At 36.9% G+C, this 20286-nt stretch overlaps 1 protein-coding gene across 1 annotated transcript in view; it reads right to left on the bottom strand.

Moving 5' to 3' along the window:
• The window catches only part of LOC125242217 (protein Wnt-7b-like), a 108909-nt gene that overhangs the window by 7637 nt on the left and 80986 nt on the right, over positions 1 to 20286 (bottom strand). The window contains 3 exon segments of the mRNA XM_048150948.1: positions 416 to 527; positions 8752 to 8849; positions 9809 to 9937. Coding sequence (XP_048006905.1) covers positions 416 to 527; positions 8752 to 8849; positions 9809 to 9937 — 339 coding nt within the window.

Here is a 20286-nt window from a genome sequence, read left to right as displayed (position 1 = left end):
GAGTCCGATGGTAGAATGGGGACGGTGGAATAAGCTCGTGTAACTCTGTAGTTAGAAATTGAGGTAAAACATGGAAAAATTCGCACGCATCCAGCAGGCCTCCGTGGCTAAGTTGGTCATAGCGATTGCACAGGCAATGCATAGATGGCAAGTTTAGTCCTGCCGGAGGTGTGAATTTCTCCATTTCTCCTTTAATTTAAAAATATGTACATCGGTGTCTGAAATTTATGAACTACTAGTGGTGTCTATAGCGTGTGGTTGTCACCTGATGTTCATTATACCAGCCTATGTGACAGATGAGCAAATGCATGGCGTCCTTCGTCACAGCATCTAGACATTTATTACCCTGTATTTACTCGCGTTGGTTTCTAATAAGTAGTAAGATATAAACTGAAGAATAAAATTAGCTCCTCACTTGTTAGACGCACAGCCGCAGGCAGGCAGGTCGCCGCGCGCGCACGCCGCGCTCAGCGCATGCGTGACGCCGGCCGACGTTATGGCGTACGTGAATGCGGCTTCCTTGGTGGCTACGGAAAAAACTTAGATAAGAACGGATTACGAGTACTAGGATCAGCAAAATATATTTTTAAGGTGAAAAGGTGACAAATTCAAAAAATTACGATAAGGGCCACTTGCGTCAACGAAAATGGAGGGTTAAGCCGACGGTTAACCCACCATTTTGTATCGAATCTGAGAGATGACAGCCCACTAACCCTGAGTTAAGTGGTTGGTGCAAGTGGGCCTTAACAAACTATGTATAGGTATATTTCTTATAAATTGTATTAGGGGCACTTGCACCAACGAAAATGGAGGGTTAACCCACCATTTTATACGGAATTTGACAGATGACTGCCCACTAACCCTGAGGTAAGTGGTTGGAGCAAGTGGGCCTTATTGAGGTAAATGCAACATCAGAACAGTAACATAATAACGATAATTAAATAACGCAATTAAACGGTCGACCGACCGTCGCGATCTTAAGCACCAACTTATAACACTTAAGTCCAAGTTATTAGGCTCAAATGTTTGTTTTATAATGTTTATACGAGCGATGGCATAATTTCACAATAATATTTACATTCGGCCCGCAGCTGGCAGCTGATTGAAATGTAGCCTCTGACTGAATAGCATTAGAGATAAGAGCTGTTTCAGACTTGTCTGAACGTAATCGCTCAGTCGACGCGCTAAGAAGCTTGTATACAAGCCCGCAGGCTTTAAGGTATGAGGAAACTTCAGCTTGCCTTAGAATTATTTTATGTTATGTATGATTATGATAGGAATTGAGGATGGGATAAGACGGAAAGGACAGGTGTAAAATATTCTTATACGTATGTAACCTGAAGTCGTTACAGGCATCATAAGCATTCGTTGTATGCATGTCAGACTAGATCCGATGAAAAGGATTTCTACAGACTCGACTCGCTACGTAAAAGCCACAAATGACCGGTATCTATCTTATCTTAATAAGAATTCATCAAAATGTCCTACGTAGTTTGTATGAAACTTTCCTTTTTTGTTACCGAACATGTATAGAAATCTGGTAACAAAAAAGGAAGGTTTCACAAAAACTACCTGGGACATTTTGGGAAAGCTAGTGGATCTTGCTGAACATCATGGTCTCTATCAGCCTACCAATTTTTATCAAAATCAAAGACGTGATCCAATCCAAATGTACAAACTTTTGAGGAATTGCTCTTCAATAGACGAAGTAAGCGTGGATGACGCTAGACGTCACTACAAATAACTTGCATTTCGTCACTACTTTTAAAAAATCTCGTATCTCACGCTGCTTCTCAAAGTTAAAACGCAGTAAGTCTATATGCATTCCATATATACTTACTACAATTTTCTTTTCATTGACAGACGAAGATACAAGTTTTTTTAAAAGTAGTGACGATTTGCTGATGTATGGAGTTACAAATCTTTCCTACTTATTCTTCTTATGCTTCAAAGTCATTTACCTAAATTGCAGAGCCGCAGGGAACCAGCAAGTGTGTAAAGGCCCTAACGCTATCTCCCGCTGACAAGTAGGAGCCCCGGACAGGCTAATGCGTCAATTAGTCCAGTCAGATAGACCCGCTTATTCCTGATGTAAAAGGTTTTGAGTTATCGATGATTTGCAATGGTAAGAATGGACATGAATAATCTAGAGGTACGATATTTGATGTATAAATGTATTAGGGCCCTCATTCCTGACTTCGAGTGAGATATATTAAAACGAAAGAAGCAAATAGCTGTAATAGCCTCGTAGCGCCCACCATATTTGCTAGGGAATTTTGATTCTTATTTTTGCTAGGGAATTATGACATTTTTGCTAGGGAATTTTGATTCTTATTGTACTTGAGATTGAATTTAATTCGATTTGTTCGAAAAATTTTAGAAACAAAAGAAATTATATTGTATTTGTTTACATGAAAGTTAAAATTCCATTGAAAGCATTATTATGTACTTTTGAAAGTACATTGGGCGCCACGAGGATATAAGTAGCAGCAAAATATACATACTATTAGCAATTCCCGAAAAGTTTGTACATTTGGATCACTTCTCCGATTTTGATAAAAATTGGTAGGCTGACACAGTCCATGGTGCTGAGCAAGATCCACTAGGTTTCCCAAAATTTCCCAGGTAGTTTGTATGAAACCTTCCTTTTTAACCGACTTCAAAAAAGGAGGAGGTTCTCAATTCGACTGAATGTTTTTTTTTTTTTTTTTTTTTTATTTTTTTTTTTGTATGTATGTTATTCGATATCTCCGAGAATCGTGGACCGATTTTCAAAAAATTTTTTTTGATCGAACCGGTATAACCCCGAGATGGTCCCATTGGCACCAAGTCAGGGTCTGATGATGGGATCCTGGGGAAATCGAGGGAACTCTTCAAATGTTATAGGCACATGTAATGTTTTTAGTCTATTTTTAACCGACTTCAAAAAAGGAGGAGGTTCTCAATTCGACTGAATGTTTTTTTTTCAAAGGTACACCAGTATTTACGTCTGATGGTAATAATTTTATGTGGCTGAGCTGATGATGGAAGGTCAACTCCTGAATGGTTAGGAGTTTAAGGATAATTCTTTCACTACTGTACATGTATTCGGACTGATACATATAATATCACTAGGAACCACTAAAAATCAACAAATAAATAAACTTTTTAACAAAAAATAAAACCGCCTTCAAAAATAAGCGCGTTACAAAACACGGAGAAACTAAAAAGCCAAAAATAATAAACCTTTCAATTCAGATTTCTTATCGTATTGCAATAAGCTAAACATCCAAATTATAAACAAATCAATTATTTTTGGAGTCGGTACCAGCCTGTGTATGGTTGGGTGGGGCAAACAGGCAATAGCAAGGCGACGAACAGGTCTGGTACCGACTACAAAAATAATTGATTTGTTTATAATTTGGATATTTAGCTTATTGCAATACGATAAGAAATCTGAATTGAAAGGTTTATTATTTTTGGCTTTTTAGTTTCTCCGTGTTTTGTAACGCGCTTATTTTTGAAGGCGGTTTTATTTTTTTTTGTTACCAGATTTCTATACATTTTCGGTGACGAAAAAGGAAAGTTCTATCAGCCTACCAATTTTCATCAAAATGGGAAAGTGTGCGTGTCTGTTTGTTTGTCCGTCCTTCACGGACGGAGCGACGAAAAACGGAGCGACGTATTTTCGTGATTTTTAAAGTGGCGATAGTTGAAGGGATGGAGAGTGACATAGGCTACTTTTTGTCTCTTTCTAACGCGAGCGAAGCCGCGGGCAAAGCTAGTAAGTAATAAGTGTAACCTGCAATTTTTTGAAGTTACGAGTATAAGTAACTAAATGCAATCAACTAAATCGAACTTGTAAACACCAACCACCAAGTAAACACAAAATCAAATCAAAATCTGTTATTAGCTATACTTATAAGTATATATCTAATTGTACTTTTTTATTGTAAACGCTGTTGAACTTCTCAATAAAATAAAAGCCTCACTTCACACATAAAAAGAGAACCTCCAAATTAACACTCACCTACATTTTACGACCGAATCAGACCGCACCCGTCATATAAATGTAAACAGACAAGCACAAACAATCGGCCAATTAACGCCTGTCGCTATAAATAATAAATAAATAAAAACTTAATTGACACGGCTCTTGGTACAATACGGTTGTACAAATAAACTTACGGAATCTTGCACTTATGAGGCCCATTCGAATTTATGTTGACGTCAAAATGATATCTAAATGATTCATACTTTGTTCGCACATGGTTTGGCATGAGCGAGACGTGATAAGATAAGATTGATAAGACATAATTTTAATCAAATTGTACCTAGTTCGAATTGTTATTCTACTAAAAATATCCGTACTGGTATTATTAACGCTAAAGTATTGTTATTGTTAGGGTGAATAGTTGTACCAACGTCGGTTAACAGAATTCGGTGCTGGGATACCAAATATTCGCCTGGCAGTACTTTGCAGTTTTTGACACAGTTAAGTACTGCCAGGCGAAAATATAATTTAAGTGTTTGTTAGTGTAACCAAAGAGGATCGAGTATTAATAGAGAGTTACTGTAGAAGTAAAATGTGTAATTACAGTGCATAGCCATCTCTTGACACAGGCTTAAAACTTTTGAACGTCAGTTTTGACAATGTGGCCCATATTCTTAGCTAGGACTAATTTTTTATTTAAGAAAGTGATAAAAAAGACATCAAAAATTATAAACTAATAAGTTATAAACCAAGTAAATTAACCTAAATCTAAATATAGCCTAAATTAAAACTAAAATAAAAATTCCCCCTTCGGCAATGTTTCGTAGATGCTGGTATGCTAGCATTACCTCGCTGAATCACAACGGTTATGCGCTGAGCGAGGAAGCTGCCAGCTCTACGGTCCCCAGTGGCATCAATAATTTTTTTAGACAGCGCCCCGTGAAGATTCTTGGCACTTGGACCCCACGGACCAAGAGTTTCAACGCCAAAAGCAACAAAAGTGTATTCTTGGCCCAGACCGCTATATTTTGCTCTTTTTCGACGCTCAGCCGCATCCGCCGCCGCACCCGGTGAGACGGAAGTGCCATGAAGATGGGACGGGGCCAGTGTATCCACGCATGTAGCGTCCCACACGTCCCTTCTTAGCTTGATATGTGTTAAAATGTCAAATATTAATATTAACGCCATCTAGCTGAACGTATCCCAAAGGTGTAATGCCATCTAGGCCACCGTACCTTTTTCTGTATGGTACTGAGGTACGTTTTTTTCTTAGACTATCTGTCTACACGGAGTTATACATATGCCTTTGGTATAACTGTTCGCCCCAACAATAACAATACAATCTGATCAAAAAGAGTAAGAAATTACAATGTTGCCACATTGTAGTGTCGTCCCGTTTTCTCACATAAATTGATTTGAAAGGGGTGACACTACGATGTTTCCGCTTTTTCATTTCTACTGTATTTGGTCAGACTGTACTTTAGTGTTAATAATAAGGATATTTTTAGACTTGTAATACTTATACTATAAGTTTATAAACCTGTGTCCGTAGACAAGTATTGACGCCGTCAATTAGCCCCGGCGTATAAATCACGGCGTGGGAGTGAGACAGCTGTCGTTTATTTGCTGCACTTTTTATCCCGTCACGGTTCCGGCAGCCATACACAGGGAACAAGGGAATTAAAATATACTCTGTCAAACAAGTCTGTCAGTAAACAAGAACAAAGAAAACTATATGCATCCTTTTCTTTAGGGTGCTAGAGAAAAGGATAACTATAGTTTCCTTTGTTCTTATTTACTGACAGACTTGTTTGACAGAGTATATGTATATTATAAAAATGACAAGGGAATGTAGGCATATCGATCTCGCTCCTTGAAAAAATAAATAATATGCCAGTTCACGACGACCCGAGACTGGTAGTAAGGCTACTGAAAATCTTGTATTCGAATACACGTTTCAGTAGCCTAACCATGCATTATTTTCGCCATATAAGTTCAGAATTCAAATACCTAGCTAATAGTAACTTAAACTTGAAAATTGAGAGCAGCGACGTTTTAAGGTGTTTTCTCTTTAAAAATATGAGACAACCAATTAAGTATACAATAAGTTACGAAATTATCGTATTTAAAATTATTTTCCAGTGTCATGAAACTAAAATGCTCTTTTGGAATCAGACTTCCTTTTTAAGCGTTATTAAAATTAAATTTAAATAAACTACCAATTGTGGGGATATAAGTAGGTTCCAAATCAAAATAAATTATATATTGACTTAATACTCACTCGTTCCTACCTTTTGTTTGAATCCTTATCAGTGCCAAGACTTGTTTTGTACGGGACACTGATTTTAAACAAACTAGCCTTAATAAATAAATAGTAAAGTATCGACCGGGTTCGAAAGAATTATGTTTCTGGAAACGAGATTATCATTACCTGTTATTGACATAAAAAAATCCTATCTCCCAACTAAACTCATTGAAAACTCAACTGTAAGGAGTAAGAAATAAGGCATAACATCTGTTCAGAATACAGAGGGGGTTGTGACATAATTTTGCTGGTTGGGCAAAAATAGAGCTTAAGATTTATCTGTTAAAGATTATGTAGAATTTAATTACGAGTTGCCTTAAGAACAGGATGGGAGTTATGGAAACTACGAGAAGTACAGTTAGAATAAATAAATTGTATTGAATTATCTCAGTGGTGGTGGATGGATACAAGGCAAAAAGGATCGAGTATTATAGAGAGTTCCTCGTACTGTCAAAGTAAAATGTGTAATCACAGTGCATAGGCTGCCACATCTCGACACAAGCTTAAAACTTTTAAACATGAATTTTGACAATTTGAACTATATTCTTAGCTTGATCTGTGATAAAATGTCAAATATTAATATTAGCACCATCTAACCGAGCGTCCCCCAAAGGTGTAATGTAATGCCATCTAGGCCACCGTACCTTTTTCTCTATATGGTTCTGAGCTACGTTTTTTTCTTAGACTGTAACTGTCTATATGGAGTTACATATGTCTTTGATATGAACCAATGATTTAAACACGATCTGTCACAAAACGTTAAAAATCGCATTTATTAAATACATATTAATATGTAGGCAATTGTTAATGAATCAGGCTGTCAAATTAAAATGCAGAGATCAGTGTAAACATGGTGACGATAGTAATAAACTTTAAATAGATATTATCTTACTAAACTATTTGAATTATTTCTGATCGCGCATTAATTATTTGGTGCAAGTTAAACCTTGCGGCGATTAACATGAAGAGTGATAGAATTGTGCAAATAAAATAAAATGGCATTTTAAACATGTTCCAATCCATGATTTCTATTTTGAATTCGTCGATTGTCATTTCGCCTAAGCCGGCTGGAGTCAGCTGACTAATAGTCAGGTAACAATTTTTCGGAAGATTACGAACGTTTTGGGTCACTTCTGGGTGAGATGGGTTCAGGGCCGAGATAAGTGTTCTGAGCAGTAAATTTTACACTATAATTATGCCCTAGTGGACCATAAATAGCTGATACTTAATATGATGAATAATGGCTTATATGAAAAACGCTACAGCTTTAGATTTAAGTCAAGCCCAGAACGATGTAGTCGAAGTCACGAACGAAGATCTTTATTGTTCATTGATCGTTGTACCGTTTTATTGTTTTAGTCATTGACATGGTCATTAATATATTGATTTAAACTAACACGATCTTCACTCATATTATTAAATTAAAACGGGACTTAATCGCGTAAAACTTACGTTTTATATTTAACCCGACGTTTCGGACATGACATTACGTCCGTGGTCACGGGTAGACTGGCTGGGAGTTGTATCAACATCTTCTAGCTGTACGAGTTTTTCGAACTACCCGCACTTGATTGTCATCAGTCACTTTTACGCTAGGGTTGCCACTCTGCCTACATACAACACTCACGACATCCGATGGTATGAGACGGGAAGTTTTCTCACGTTTACACTTGCTAATCACTGGATTCCACGAAGATGCACTGCATAATCCCAAAGTCCTTTCAACTGAACGTCTTTACTATAGCAGGAAAGTACGTGAAGCGATTGAAATCAGGAAACATCGTAATTTCAATCAAAATGAAGGGCAAGGGATTTCATCTTCGTGGAATCCAGTGATTAGCAAGTGTAAACGTGAGAAAACTTCCCGTCTCATACCATCGGATGTCGTGAGTGTTGTATGTAGGCAGAGTGGCAACCCTAGCGTAAAAGTGACTGATGACAATCAAGTGCGGGTAGTTCGAAAACTCGTACAGCTAGAAGATGTTGATACAACTCCCAGCCAGTCTACCCGTGACCACGGACGTAATGTCATGTCCGAAACGTCGGGTTAAATATAAAACGTAAGTTTTACGCGATTAAGTCCCGTTTTAATTTAATAATATGGTCATTAATGTTGCATTAACATATGACAGTCGTAATTTATTCCTTAGTATGGCGGGGCCTATCCTTAGAATAGATTTTAATTGAATATGACAGTGCTTATTACAAGGTGTATGATTTAAGATTAAACAAATAAATGTTGGTTGATGTTTTGATTATTTAAATCAATATGTCACTTTATTTAAGATATTTTGAATTTCGATAATCTTTATCTATTAAAACGCCTATGGTAATAAAAAGGTAACGCAGTAGCAAGCAACATAAGACTAATAAAATAGTGATTTATATTGTACATTAGTATCTTTAATGCGATGCACACACACATATACTTGTATACTTTTGTAAATCTACGTATATCTGATGGGATACGAACCTAAAGGCATGATGTGTCCGAAATCGTTGCCATCGCCCACTCCAGAGCAGTTCCACCGGTGCCCTGAAAGCTGCTGCCGGCATTCTGCATACGCCATCCTGCGAATATATACAAGCTTGATTTTTAGAGCTGAAAAATTTGATAAATTTTGACACACAGACCGTAGATTCTCATGATGAGTCTCATGACATAGGCTGTAACCAATAGACAGCGGATTTCAGGTAGCAATTTAAAAATGAATACGGATACGACTCGCATAATTTATTATTTTTCTATACACAAAAAAATGTAGCGGAACATAAAAGTAAAACCTTATTTGGGTGCTTATGTGAATATTGGGCAAAAATTATGATGAAAATGTGTTAAAACATTTTTGTTATTTTTTTAAATAGTTTATTTATTTAAGTTCTTCTTCTTTAATATTTTTTGTGCTCATTGCACAGTCAAAACTTCTATTACGACTCAAAGAAAAATGAAAATTATTCTTTTTCTGTATACAAACTCCTTCGTTCAGAAATAAAATAATTTTCTTTAAATGTAGTTTATTGGAAAAATAACATTAATTTAATTCAGTGGTTTGCGGTGTGCGATGGAATAATAGTAGATTGTAAGACCTTATTATAAACAGAGATCGGACGGATTTGCGACATTCTTAGTGACTTACGTCATTTTAATGACTTTTAGTATGACGCACAAAAATCCGATCTCTCTCTGCCACACACTCGACGAGCGGCGTGGGAAGTAGCGAGGGAAGTAGGCAGAGGCATAGTGTGGCCGCGCTACTCGTCATGCCGCTCGTCATGCCCATCGCTCCCTATTTTGTCGGTTTTTTGGCGCGATTCAAAGGACCGGCAACAACCTAGTGCGATAATCGCGCGAGTAGGGCAGTGTGTGGCCGAAGAGGGCAACATCGCGGCAGCGCGAGGAGCATAAGTGTGGCAGAGGTATACGGCCGACGGCAACAGGTGGGAGGTGGGAGTATCGTGGCCTTCCGCAGATAGCGCTGCTACCGCTGCTTGCTCGTGAGGCCTATAACAATATCAGACTATAACGCTACCTGAGACCGTCCCCAACAGCGGCAATGGCGGCAGGTGTGGCTCGACACATGTTCCTTTGCTTGTCGGTGAGGCCGGCGACGCGTGCGCACACGAGGTGCGCGCCCAGTGATACGCCACTTCTGCTGCTGCTGTGGACAATATTAGAACATTATTTGTAAAATTCATCAATTCCTTTTTTGTGACATATCTAATATTTTTATAAGTCCGGTTTAGGTAAGTTTGTTATCGTCTGGATTGAGGAGGCACACTCAAAAGTTATGACAGATGGCGCCACCTTAGTAGTCCATTGCACAGATAAAGGATTTCATACGTGAGAGCAAGAAGAAGATATTTTTCTCTCTCTCACCTAAAAATCGTTAAGAAGAATGTTAATCCTTCATATAATCATGAAGTTTAAGGATAAACTTCCTGAAGGATGAACAACATTTCCAACGCTTCTTTATGATTATTTTACCGTATTTTCACATCAATTTAGTTTTGTTTTACCTACTATTAGGGATTGCAATCCAGCAGTGTTTTCAATCCAGCTGGATTTTTGCTGGATCGGCGCCAATCCAGCTGGATCCAGCGCGGATCCAGCAGGTAGAAAAAATTCCAAAAAAAAATTACATTTTGCTCTACTATAGGGCTGTTATTACTAAAATTATTTGAAATAGTGAAAGGAAGGATGAAAACGCGCAATTTTGTAAGCAAAATTTATTAAAAAAAAACAGTTATGTATCTTATTTATCTCCGAAAATTGTATGACCGAATATCACTTCCCAACGTACGTTTCGCGGAATTTTATTCCGCCGAATGTTCATTTCCCGGATTAACATATTGTTTTTTTTTTTAATTTGCCAACCTTGCATTTATCTACCATTTTAAAGTTTGGCCGTTTTTAGGGTTATTAAAAAACCTTTTTTTAAAAACCAAACTTTCATGTTATCTAATGTTTTACTTGACGTAATATACAACTAGTTGCTTATTGTATACACCAAATGTTTCATTGAACACCGACAATATCTATGGCGAATTTCGAAAAATATGCAATATTGAGTCTCCTATGAACTCCCAAATTTATTGACAGGGATGCAATTACGTATTTTACTTACATATATATTTTTTAACATAGTTAGCTTACTTTTTTTACAAGAATATTGTTTAATTTATTGTTATTACATTTCAAAAGTTTTTTCCGGTTTCCTCACGGTCAAACTAACACGCTCCTCCTCGTTTCGCTTGTCGTCGCCCCTAACTGGACTCTGTCATATATGATTATACTGCCAACATAGTCCGTGTACAGAAAACTGCTACTTTGCTCCCTCCTAACAGGGAAGAAAAGTTAAAATTTATATGTAAAAAGTTGGCATTACTTTTTGTAACCATTTTTAATCCTTATAGCAATCTACATGAATAAAAAATGTCATTAAAATTGTAACAGCGAAGGTACTACAATAAGTGGGTACATAAATAATGCTATCAACCATACATGGCCTGCTTTTTTGGCACAACATTTGGGCATTCACAATTTCACATTGAATATTACTAATTTACTTACTAGTGCTTAGTTTAAACATAAGTTGAAACTTAAAAGAAATTTTGCGGTAACAGTAAATAATTAAATACTATAAATACATTTTGAGATCTTCAGTAGTTATAATACAGTTTCAAACTACTTACGTTTTTGAAAAAAACACACAATTGTGGTGAAATAGAATTATTTTGTGCTAAGCGGCCACGGGCTACGCGCGGGAACGCGAAACCGTTTTAAATATGACGTAAAATAAGTTTATTAAAGTTAATTACGCATTTTATTGCCGATTTTTTTATTTGCGGATCCGCAGCGCTGGATCCAGCGCTGGCTGCTGGATCCAGCAGACCGAAAAATGCGCTGGATCCAGCTGGATTGCTGGATGCTGGATCCAGCAATTGCAATCCCTACCTACTATCAAAACTGGGAGAAAAGCGGGCGGAGTGGCGATAAGATGGTCGCAAGTTCGTCGATGAGACCTGGGGGGTTACCATGACGTGCTAAAGCCGTTCAGTTTAGGTTGAGAGAGAGGGACGGAGCTATGTAACTGCTATAGCTGTGTCCCTTTCTCTCAACCTAAACTGAACGTCTTTAGTACGTCATGGTAACCCCCCTGATTTGGGGCACTTGCTGACAAAAGGGAAAGAAGACACCACAGCGAAACGTCGCAATCGGTTGCAAGCTTCTCTTGTCAGCTATGTGGCAAAATATGTCGCTCTCGCATAGGTCTGTTAGCCATCAAAAGTGATGTCTTTCGGACATTGCGCCATAAATCGTCTGAAATAGACGCTAAGGCCACTGTGTAATTGTTGAAAATTTTTCCTTAGCAAGGGACAACGTAGACATACATAAATATACTCTGTCAACCAAGTCTGTCAGTAAATAAGAACAAAGAAAACTATATGCATCCTTTTCTTTTGGGGTGCTAGAGAAAAAGTTACCTATAGTTTTCTTAGTTCTTATTTACTGACAAACTTGTTTGACAGAATATATGTATTCATACAATTAATATTATGACATCGCTACGGAGGAGAAGGGCATTATTTTATACAAATATTTAGATATATTATATGGAAACTCGATCCAAATGTGATTTATATCCATGGTGATATTCATTAAATAATTAATTATTCATCATTTCACAACGAAGCGCCGGTAGCAAACATTAAAAACTAAATATGGCTGCAATCAAGCTATTTAGAAAGTATCGTTGCTTTATTAATTAAAACGCCATGAGATGGCGGTTGTAAATTACGTATGTATTACTAATATGTCTTCTATTGACGTTCCATATGTGGGTTGTACATATGTTGATTGCATAGAAAAGTAACGTTATTTATAAATCATACGATTAACATTTTAAAATTAACTTTTTTTTTAAATCTAATTTAGTGTAAGTTGGTTGATAATTAAAAAAAAAAAAAATTAACCCCCGACGCAAAAAACGACGGGGTGTTATAAGTTTGACGTGTCTGTCTGTCTGTTTGTCTGTCTGTCTGTGTGTTTATCTGTCATCGTAGCTCCCGAACGGATGAACCGATTTCGATTTACTTTTTTTTTATTTGAAAGCTGAGTTCGTTTCATGAAAATCGGTCCACTATGTTGGGGGCTTTTTTTGCAAAATTTTAGTACCAAAACATCTTCGACTCGATATCGTTCTCGTTTTATACGAAAAACTCAAGTAGGCATATACTCGTACTTATCAGTATATCCACATAGTAAACCTAAGGCGTCACCTTACATTTGAGAATAGGCACTAATTCACACATCCTGCTGCTGACTGAAGAAGCATACGAATATTTGAAAAACTATTTGATTTGACATTTCTTGGTCTGTGTGTCATTCATATTCGTTCGACTGACATAGACATACATGTTTTTGACATATTTTAGTACCTAATTAATTAACTATCGTCAATTTTGAATCATGGCTTAGATATTGGTAGTTTATAAGTATTATTCATATTAGTATGCAATATTCAACACAATGTACATTGTTATGAATAAAATAAATGAAATGAAATGAAATGAAATGAAATTTAAGCACCTAAGTACCTATTAACCTACTTATGAACATACTCATAAGTGCAGTAAGCAACTTTTACCTAGAACGTAACACGTACCACAGGGAGTAATCCTGAAATACAAAAAAATAACTAGTTTTACCATAAAACGTTGATTTCGGAGAACTTTTCAGTCTTTTTAGTTTTTCCGATTCGTCCTGTACAGTGTCCTCTATAAATAACATTATTTTATTACGTGCTTTCGAGGGTGGTGCAGTACGTCAATCGTTTACGCTCTTTACTAAATAACAACTTTATATGTACTCGCACCTATTTTAAGTAGACATTGGCAAAAGTGTGTATAATGTTTAAAAAGTGAGGAGCACTGAGAAAATAACAAAAGAGGGATGGGTGGGGTAACTCGAGGAAAGCTGGTGATTTTCAAATGGCCAATATCACATAAATATAACAGTTCAATATCAAGTCAAGGAGAAACTGTCAAAGGTGGAAAGCGGCGTAAGATTTCTCAAGCAGAAAGCTTCGTTAATACGGAGGCGGTAATGACGGACCAATTAACGTAGCCCCGACGACGCCCACGAGCAACTGTGGCTGATGTCGCCACTGGCTTAGAAAAATATACCCCCCCTTCCCCCTTTACACGCAGAAAAAGTTCCTGTTCCTGAATGTAGGATAACGGAGGCCTTTCACCGCCCGCATACGGGATTCGAACCCTGGCGTCGCCATTGGGTCAAAAAAATTTAACCTCTTCTTTTGGTAGTCAATAATAGCAATTGAACTGGGCTTTTCTTGAAATTAATCCGGAGGATATCGATTTCAGCTGGGACAGATAAAAATAGTAGAAATAGGCTTTTCTTGGGTGTTTGGATGATGTTGACTAACGTAATCCGGGCAATGACCACACGTGAAACTTACAGGATCACAATTAAAGAATAAAAGTTGCTGTTCTTCAAAGATTATGGCCATCAGTCATCTTCAATAATGACGTTTCTGAATATTTACAACCTATTTACGAACACTATTACCTACATTTACAGCTAATGATAATGATGGAGTAAAAAATAATTTTTCAGGATTGGCACTTATTTCACTAACAGAAGTGCTAGTAGCCTAGCGGTAAGTACGTGCCACTTTCGTTCTGATCCGAAGGTCACGGGTTCGAACCCCGGCTCGCACCAATGAGTTTTTCGGAATTCATGTGAAGGAAAACATCGTCAGTAAACCGGACTTGATTCTAATAAGGTCTAGTTTATCCTTCGGGTTGGAAGGTCAGATGGCAGTCGCTTTCATAAAAACTAGTGCCTACGCCAAATATTTGGATTAGTCGTCAAAGCGGACCCCAGGCTCCCATGAGCCGTGCTAAATGCCTGGATAACGCAAGGAGGATGAGGCACTTATTTCTTAAATAAGAAGTCTTAGAGAATAGAGATTGATTTCATGTAGAGTGCTACCAAGCTACGTTGGTAGCGATCTTGACAGCTTTATCAATGCAAATATTATTTTAAACGTCAAACATGTATAAAATTAAGATATTTACTTAACCCGTTCACAGGCAGGGCTATCCAAATTGTCACCTTCTTACCTTTGTCCGAATCTAACAGAACTTTGCACTAAAGGTACTTAGAATATCCCAATGTCAAGTGTCACAACGATGGCCCGCACCCGTTACCCGAACAATACGTTTGTATACAGTAGTAATTTATGTTGTGAACTGTAATAATACAAGTAAACTTATGTTGTATGTTTTGTATATAATACCGGTGCTTGTGTTGACATTGTGTCAATATTTTGTACGTATGAGTAACACGCGAAGTTGTAGAAATAATATTGTTGAGTAATACTTATAGCACAGATCAAATAATACTAGTACAGATACCTAATCCCATACTAAAAATGGGCGCCGTCCTAAGTATTCTAGACCTGTAGGCTAAATTTAATCCACATTCAAAGAGCTAGATGGCGCTAGTAGCCACGCGTGGCCAACAAAACTCTTATCAGTATCCTACGTCGAAATAGTCATCAAACTGCAACATCTTGCGACATCTGTTTTAGCTATCACGCACTAAACCTATAACGTCACATGGACGTTTAAAGTCGAACATTACTAGATGGCGTTGCCGTGCGGCTTGTATGTGTGCTCGCCGCGTACGTATAATATACTCGCTCTGTCCGCAACACATGCAAGCGGAATTGAATGAACGAGATCCGCGGCGCCCCACCCCGCACCCCACGCCCCGCGCCCCGCGACCACGGCGCCGCGCGCCGGCGACCTTGAGTTGAGAGGCCCCAGCCCCCGACCAAAGGATGCATTGATTTGTTAAAATTTAAAGCACTCGAAAGCAGGCGCGTAGTTACTTAGAAATATAGAAATGAATATTATTACATTTCATCGTTAAGACGATACAGGAGGAGTTAATTCTCCATACAAACGCTCTTGACTATTTATAAGTACCTAGGTAGTACTTAGTTGCTGACGGCGTCGCGTCGAGGTCTTGGCCCACTCCGCCGCAGATCGGCGACCGAGCGCGCATTCGTGTGCGTTCGGAAATCCTAGCCAGTCGGCAATCGTCGCGTCTCATACTTCCATATCGATAAGGTTTGATTTCGCATGCATCGCATCGGTCGTGCATGTGGCAAATGTCGGAAGGATTTCAAAGGCAAAAATCAAAGATGGCGGCTTCAGTGTATGGGATATCGGTCCTACATCCGATATCGGATCGGATAATGTGAAAACGCACTAACGGTGAATGGTTAGGCCGTTTTCACATTATCCGATCCGATATCGGGTGTCAGATCGACATCCTACATCCGATAAACGCTTCCGATAGTGTCGGATGTAGGTCCGATAAAAAGCGTTGTTCCAAATCAATGAAGTATGATTTTGTATCAAAAAGTATTTAAAAAATGTTTTATATTTAATAATTATAAAGCACTATATTCCAAATATTATATTGTAAAATTAAAATAACGGCATAAAAAAATACTCAAGAGTGTCAGGCAAAATAAATAATTTTACATTCAATTATATCTACTAAAAGATGATAAAACTAGTATCCGCAATTCGGACCGATGCATTACAAACTTTTTTTTCAATGGAAATTGTTCAACTAATTTGAATTTCGATCATTGGCAGCTGTTTAATAGACGACATTTTTGTTACGCACACTACTACAAACGTATACCTACATTATTAACGCACACAAACAAATATTATCGGCCGACACGACAGCTGAATATTCTACGAACACGCGAGCGGGAGCGAGGCATCCGCGATTTTGGTGACGCAATCATAGACTAAAAAGTTAACCACGCAGATGTGCCATTTTCATTGTTCCTACTAATGTGTTTCACCTCTAATAGATTTGCGAAATATATTTATTTCAATTTGGAAAATTATTAGGTAACTACTTACTACTTTATGAATTATGTTACTATAATATAAAAAAAAGTTAATTTGTTTATTGATTGTTAATAGTTATTGAGTAAAATTGTATTTTTAGCACGCTCACTTTTTGCTGTTTTCTTTGGCCTGGTCATGAAAAAAGAGAACAATGGATACGCTTTGTCCAAAAAAACTGACCGCACTATATATATATTATTATATATATATAAGTATATATTTGTATTTTAAAGAAGAAGATAAATCTTCAAGAAAAGAGCGTACACCCATCTTAAAGGCCGGCAACGCACCTCCAACACCCCTGGTGTTTCGGGTGTCCATGGGCGGCAGTGATCGCTTACTTTGTATTTTTTAAGTTGTAAATAAATAAATAAATAATTTTGACAGGCGGAATATAATAATGTGTCACATCTGATAGTGGACTTACTACTCTACGCGTAAATTACCGCTTCGCGCACTCCGCGCATCTGTCAGCTTGTGCAGAGTTTCCGTCTGGCAACGTCGCCTATAGTACGTAGTACATATAACTCAATGAACGGAACGCACACAATCGCACCGTTTCGTTGGCAGTATACTGTAGATAGTGGCAGCTCCATCTAGTGACAATATGCAATAAAATTTAGGTAGCTCGATACTGTCGCGCGCAGGTTGTTCACGTTGTTGCGTCATAGTCAGTAGCAATATATTACGTGATATTATTTCTTTGAAAATTTCTAAAATAATGCATTAAATTTGTGTTGTCATCGATGTTTGTATTTAATTTATAATGTACTTAATTTATGACGCTTCAAATACCTTTAAATCTAGTTGATAAAAAAATAATAATCGTCAATCGTGACACTTAGCGCCATCTATGACTTCTATTTGGAAATAATTTTGCACTGTTCCGGATGAGACCCCATGCTTATAGGTTGGTTAGACATTTGTCATATCACTTTTGGAACTAAATTCTGCACTGACAGGTCTCATACCATAACATTAGAGCTTTATGACTTTTTGGCGTTTTAAAATACTTTCATAGTGTGAACTTTGCGTAAAATACAATTTTTCGTTTTAGGCGTTTCTAGTAACTGACCATCTGGGCTGGGGGCGCTGTTTTCCCCATGCAATGAATGTCATGCTCATGCGTTTTTTTCATCACTTCACTTAAGAACATTTTGTCTCAATGTTCCTTTTGAGAAGCACAGGTTAGGTATCTACATTTTTATTGTTAAACTATGTCTATGTAAGGTAACGGACCCAATCATGGACAGTTTAAGAAAAAAAATCGCCTGTTTTTTATATATCACTGATAAATGTAAAAATCTACCCCAAAGCGTGTTAAATCTTGAATGTCCTATCCTTCTTTTAAATTTTAAGCGTATTGCAGATTAGATACCTACTGCTATTGATTTCCTCATAGTTAACAAATTAAAACTAGGTATTTTTCTCCTGTCATGGACGTATTATGGACAGTGAAAAAAAGTTTAAAATTTTACTTCTAAAGCCAACTGATACTCAATGAGTAAATTAGTTTGCGCCCCATAGGATTGATTTTTGTAAATTTTGATTTCGTAAATTGTTCCTTGTCCATCATAGGAGGTATGCAGTTTTCCGGTTTCAGTTATAGACACTCGCATAATAACACTATTTCTTTATATCTTTGGAGTAAGTATGTCTTATACCTTATCTTATGGTTAATGCAGTAAGTAAAACTCATTCAAATTTACACCGAGTATTATTTATTTATTATTTAATACTTGAACTCAACTCTCTTAGCAACATTACTAAGAATTCGTCCTGATATTTTTTTCAGTCAACTGATGATTTTTAACTTTCCGCCAAATCCTTCAGAAATAACCGAATTAAATGAAACTTCAAAATTAAGCAGCTCTTTGACTCTGTTCATGGTACGATGCCGTCCGTTTTTAGAAACTAATTTTAGATACTTATTTTTAAGGATTTGTGTTTTTTTGTCCATAATGGCATCACCGTCCATTATAGGGTATTTTATGTTACGGGCATTTTTTGCCAGACATGTCAATTAACATTACTGACTCAACCAATACTTACCAATTACTTATTTCTCTTGAAATTCACTAAATAATCCAAAAAGTCTCAATTATGTCACTCATTAAAAAACTATGTCACTTTTATGTCCACTTGCAATGCGTAAAAGAGCATGTTTGTTAACCGTTTCAAGACATTGTACCAATCGTACAAATTAAGAGCCGCCATTTATAGACAGACTGACATTTTAATACGTTTTATACTAGTTTCCAATTAACAATTTCCATTTGGAGAAGGCGGAGCTACCTACTGTATTATTGGCTGCTGTAAAACTTTTACTTCGTTAACGGAACGGTTGTCGAGTTCAACCAATCTTGAAATGCATGTTCTTACAGTAATGTACCAATCGTAAATTTACACACACCCTTACAATTATGATTGCAATCTGGATATATAAAGGTAGGTATGTATATAAGTCGGGGTGATATTTCTTACATTTTGAATCAAAATAACAAATCCAAACCGACAAATGTTCTCTAAAACACTAGGTACTTAATACAGATTTTGTTGCATACGAGTTAAAAGCTCAAAATAGCTTTGTATTGTACCTACTATGTTCGTGAATTTCATCACATTTTATTAATGATTTATTTGGATCAAAATACAAATTAAGACATACAACACAAGACTTAGAATGACGGCTTTTTAACGGCGCAACGTTATACAGAGTATGAAGTCCATAATTTGTATTATTTTTCATGGTAGAAAAGGCAAAGAATTGAACTCTAGGCTATTCTATTATACTGATCAACATTTGTTCGGCGACTTTTAAAAATAACTTGTGTTTTGATTTTATCACCCTTGAAAGTTTTTTCTAAGAGGTAATGTATTGCGAATTCTGTTAAGTCTAAAGTGTGATAGACAACGTATTTAAAAATGACAACAATAATGGCGTACATTGAAGATAATATTTATTTTGATATATTAAAATTCGGAAAAATTTAAAGACTTCATAATTTTTAAAAGTCACTGAACAAATGTTGATCAGTATATGAAAAGAATAGCCTACAGTTCAATTTTCGCCTTTTTACTAGGAAAATAGTTCTTGATGGTATGAAGTCCATAATTAGTATTATTTTTTAAGGGTAGAATGAAGGGGATCAATTAGGGGAAAAATTAGGTACAGGGAGATTTTTGAATTTCGAACGACCGAATTCGCCGTTCGAAAGTCTGTGGAAAACGACGTAATGTTATTTTTGAAAAAGGACGGCTAGTAATTTTAAAACTAGTGGTAATGACAACTCGTTTTCGATTCTGTAAGTAGAATATAAATCGCTAGTAGTGGAGATATTATTGAACGAATTTCACGAAATCGAATGGCCGAGGTTCAAATCTCGGCCCCCAGATGTAGTGCGGAAAGATTTGCCTTCGTATTGTTATGGAATCGTACGAATTTCACTCAGTCTCAGTACAAGACGTACTGACATTGACTAAACTAGCATGACAATAATTACGAACGGTTCCGGAAAATTACGAAGGAGGAAATCCTTTTCGC

The sequence above is a fragment of the Leguminivora glycinivorella genome, chromosome 2, assembly GCF_023078275.1.
Source record: "Leguminivora glycinivorella isolate SPB_JAAS2020 chromosome 2, LegGlyc_1.1, whole genome shotgun sequence".
NCBI classification, from domain to species: Eukaryota; Metazoa; Arthropoda; class Insecta; order Lepidoptera; family Tortricidae; genus Leguminivora; species Leguminivora glycinivorella.
Note: the sequence above shows the minus strand (reverse complement) of the source record. Positions and strands in the feature narration are given on the sequence as shown.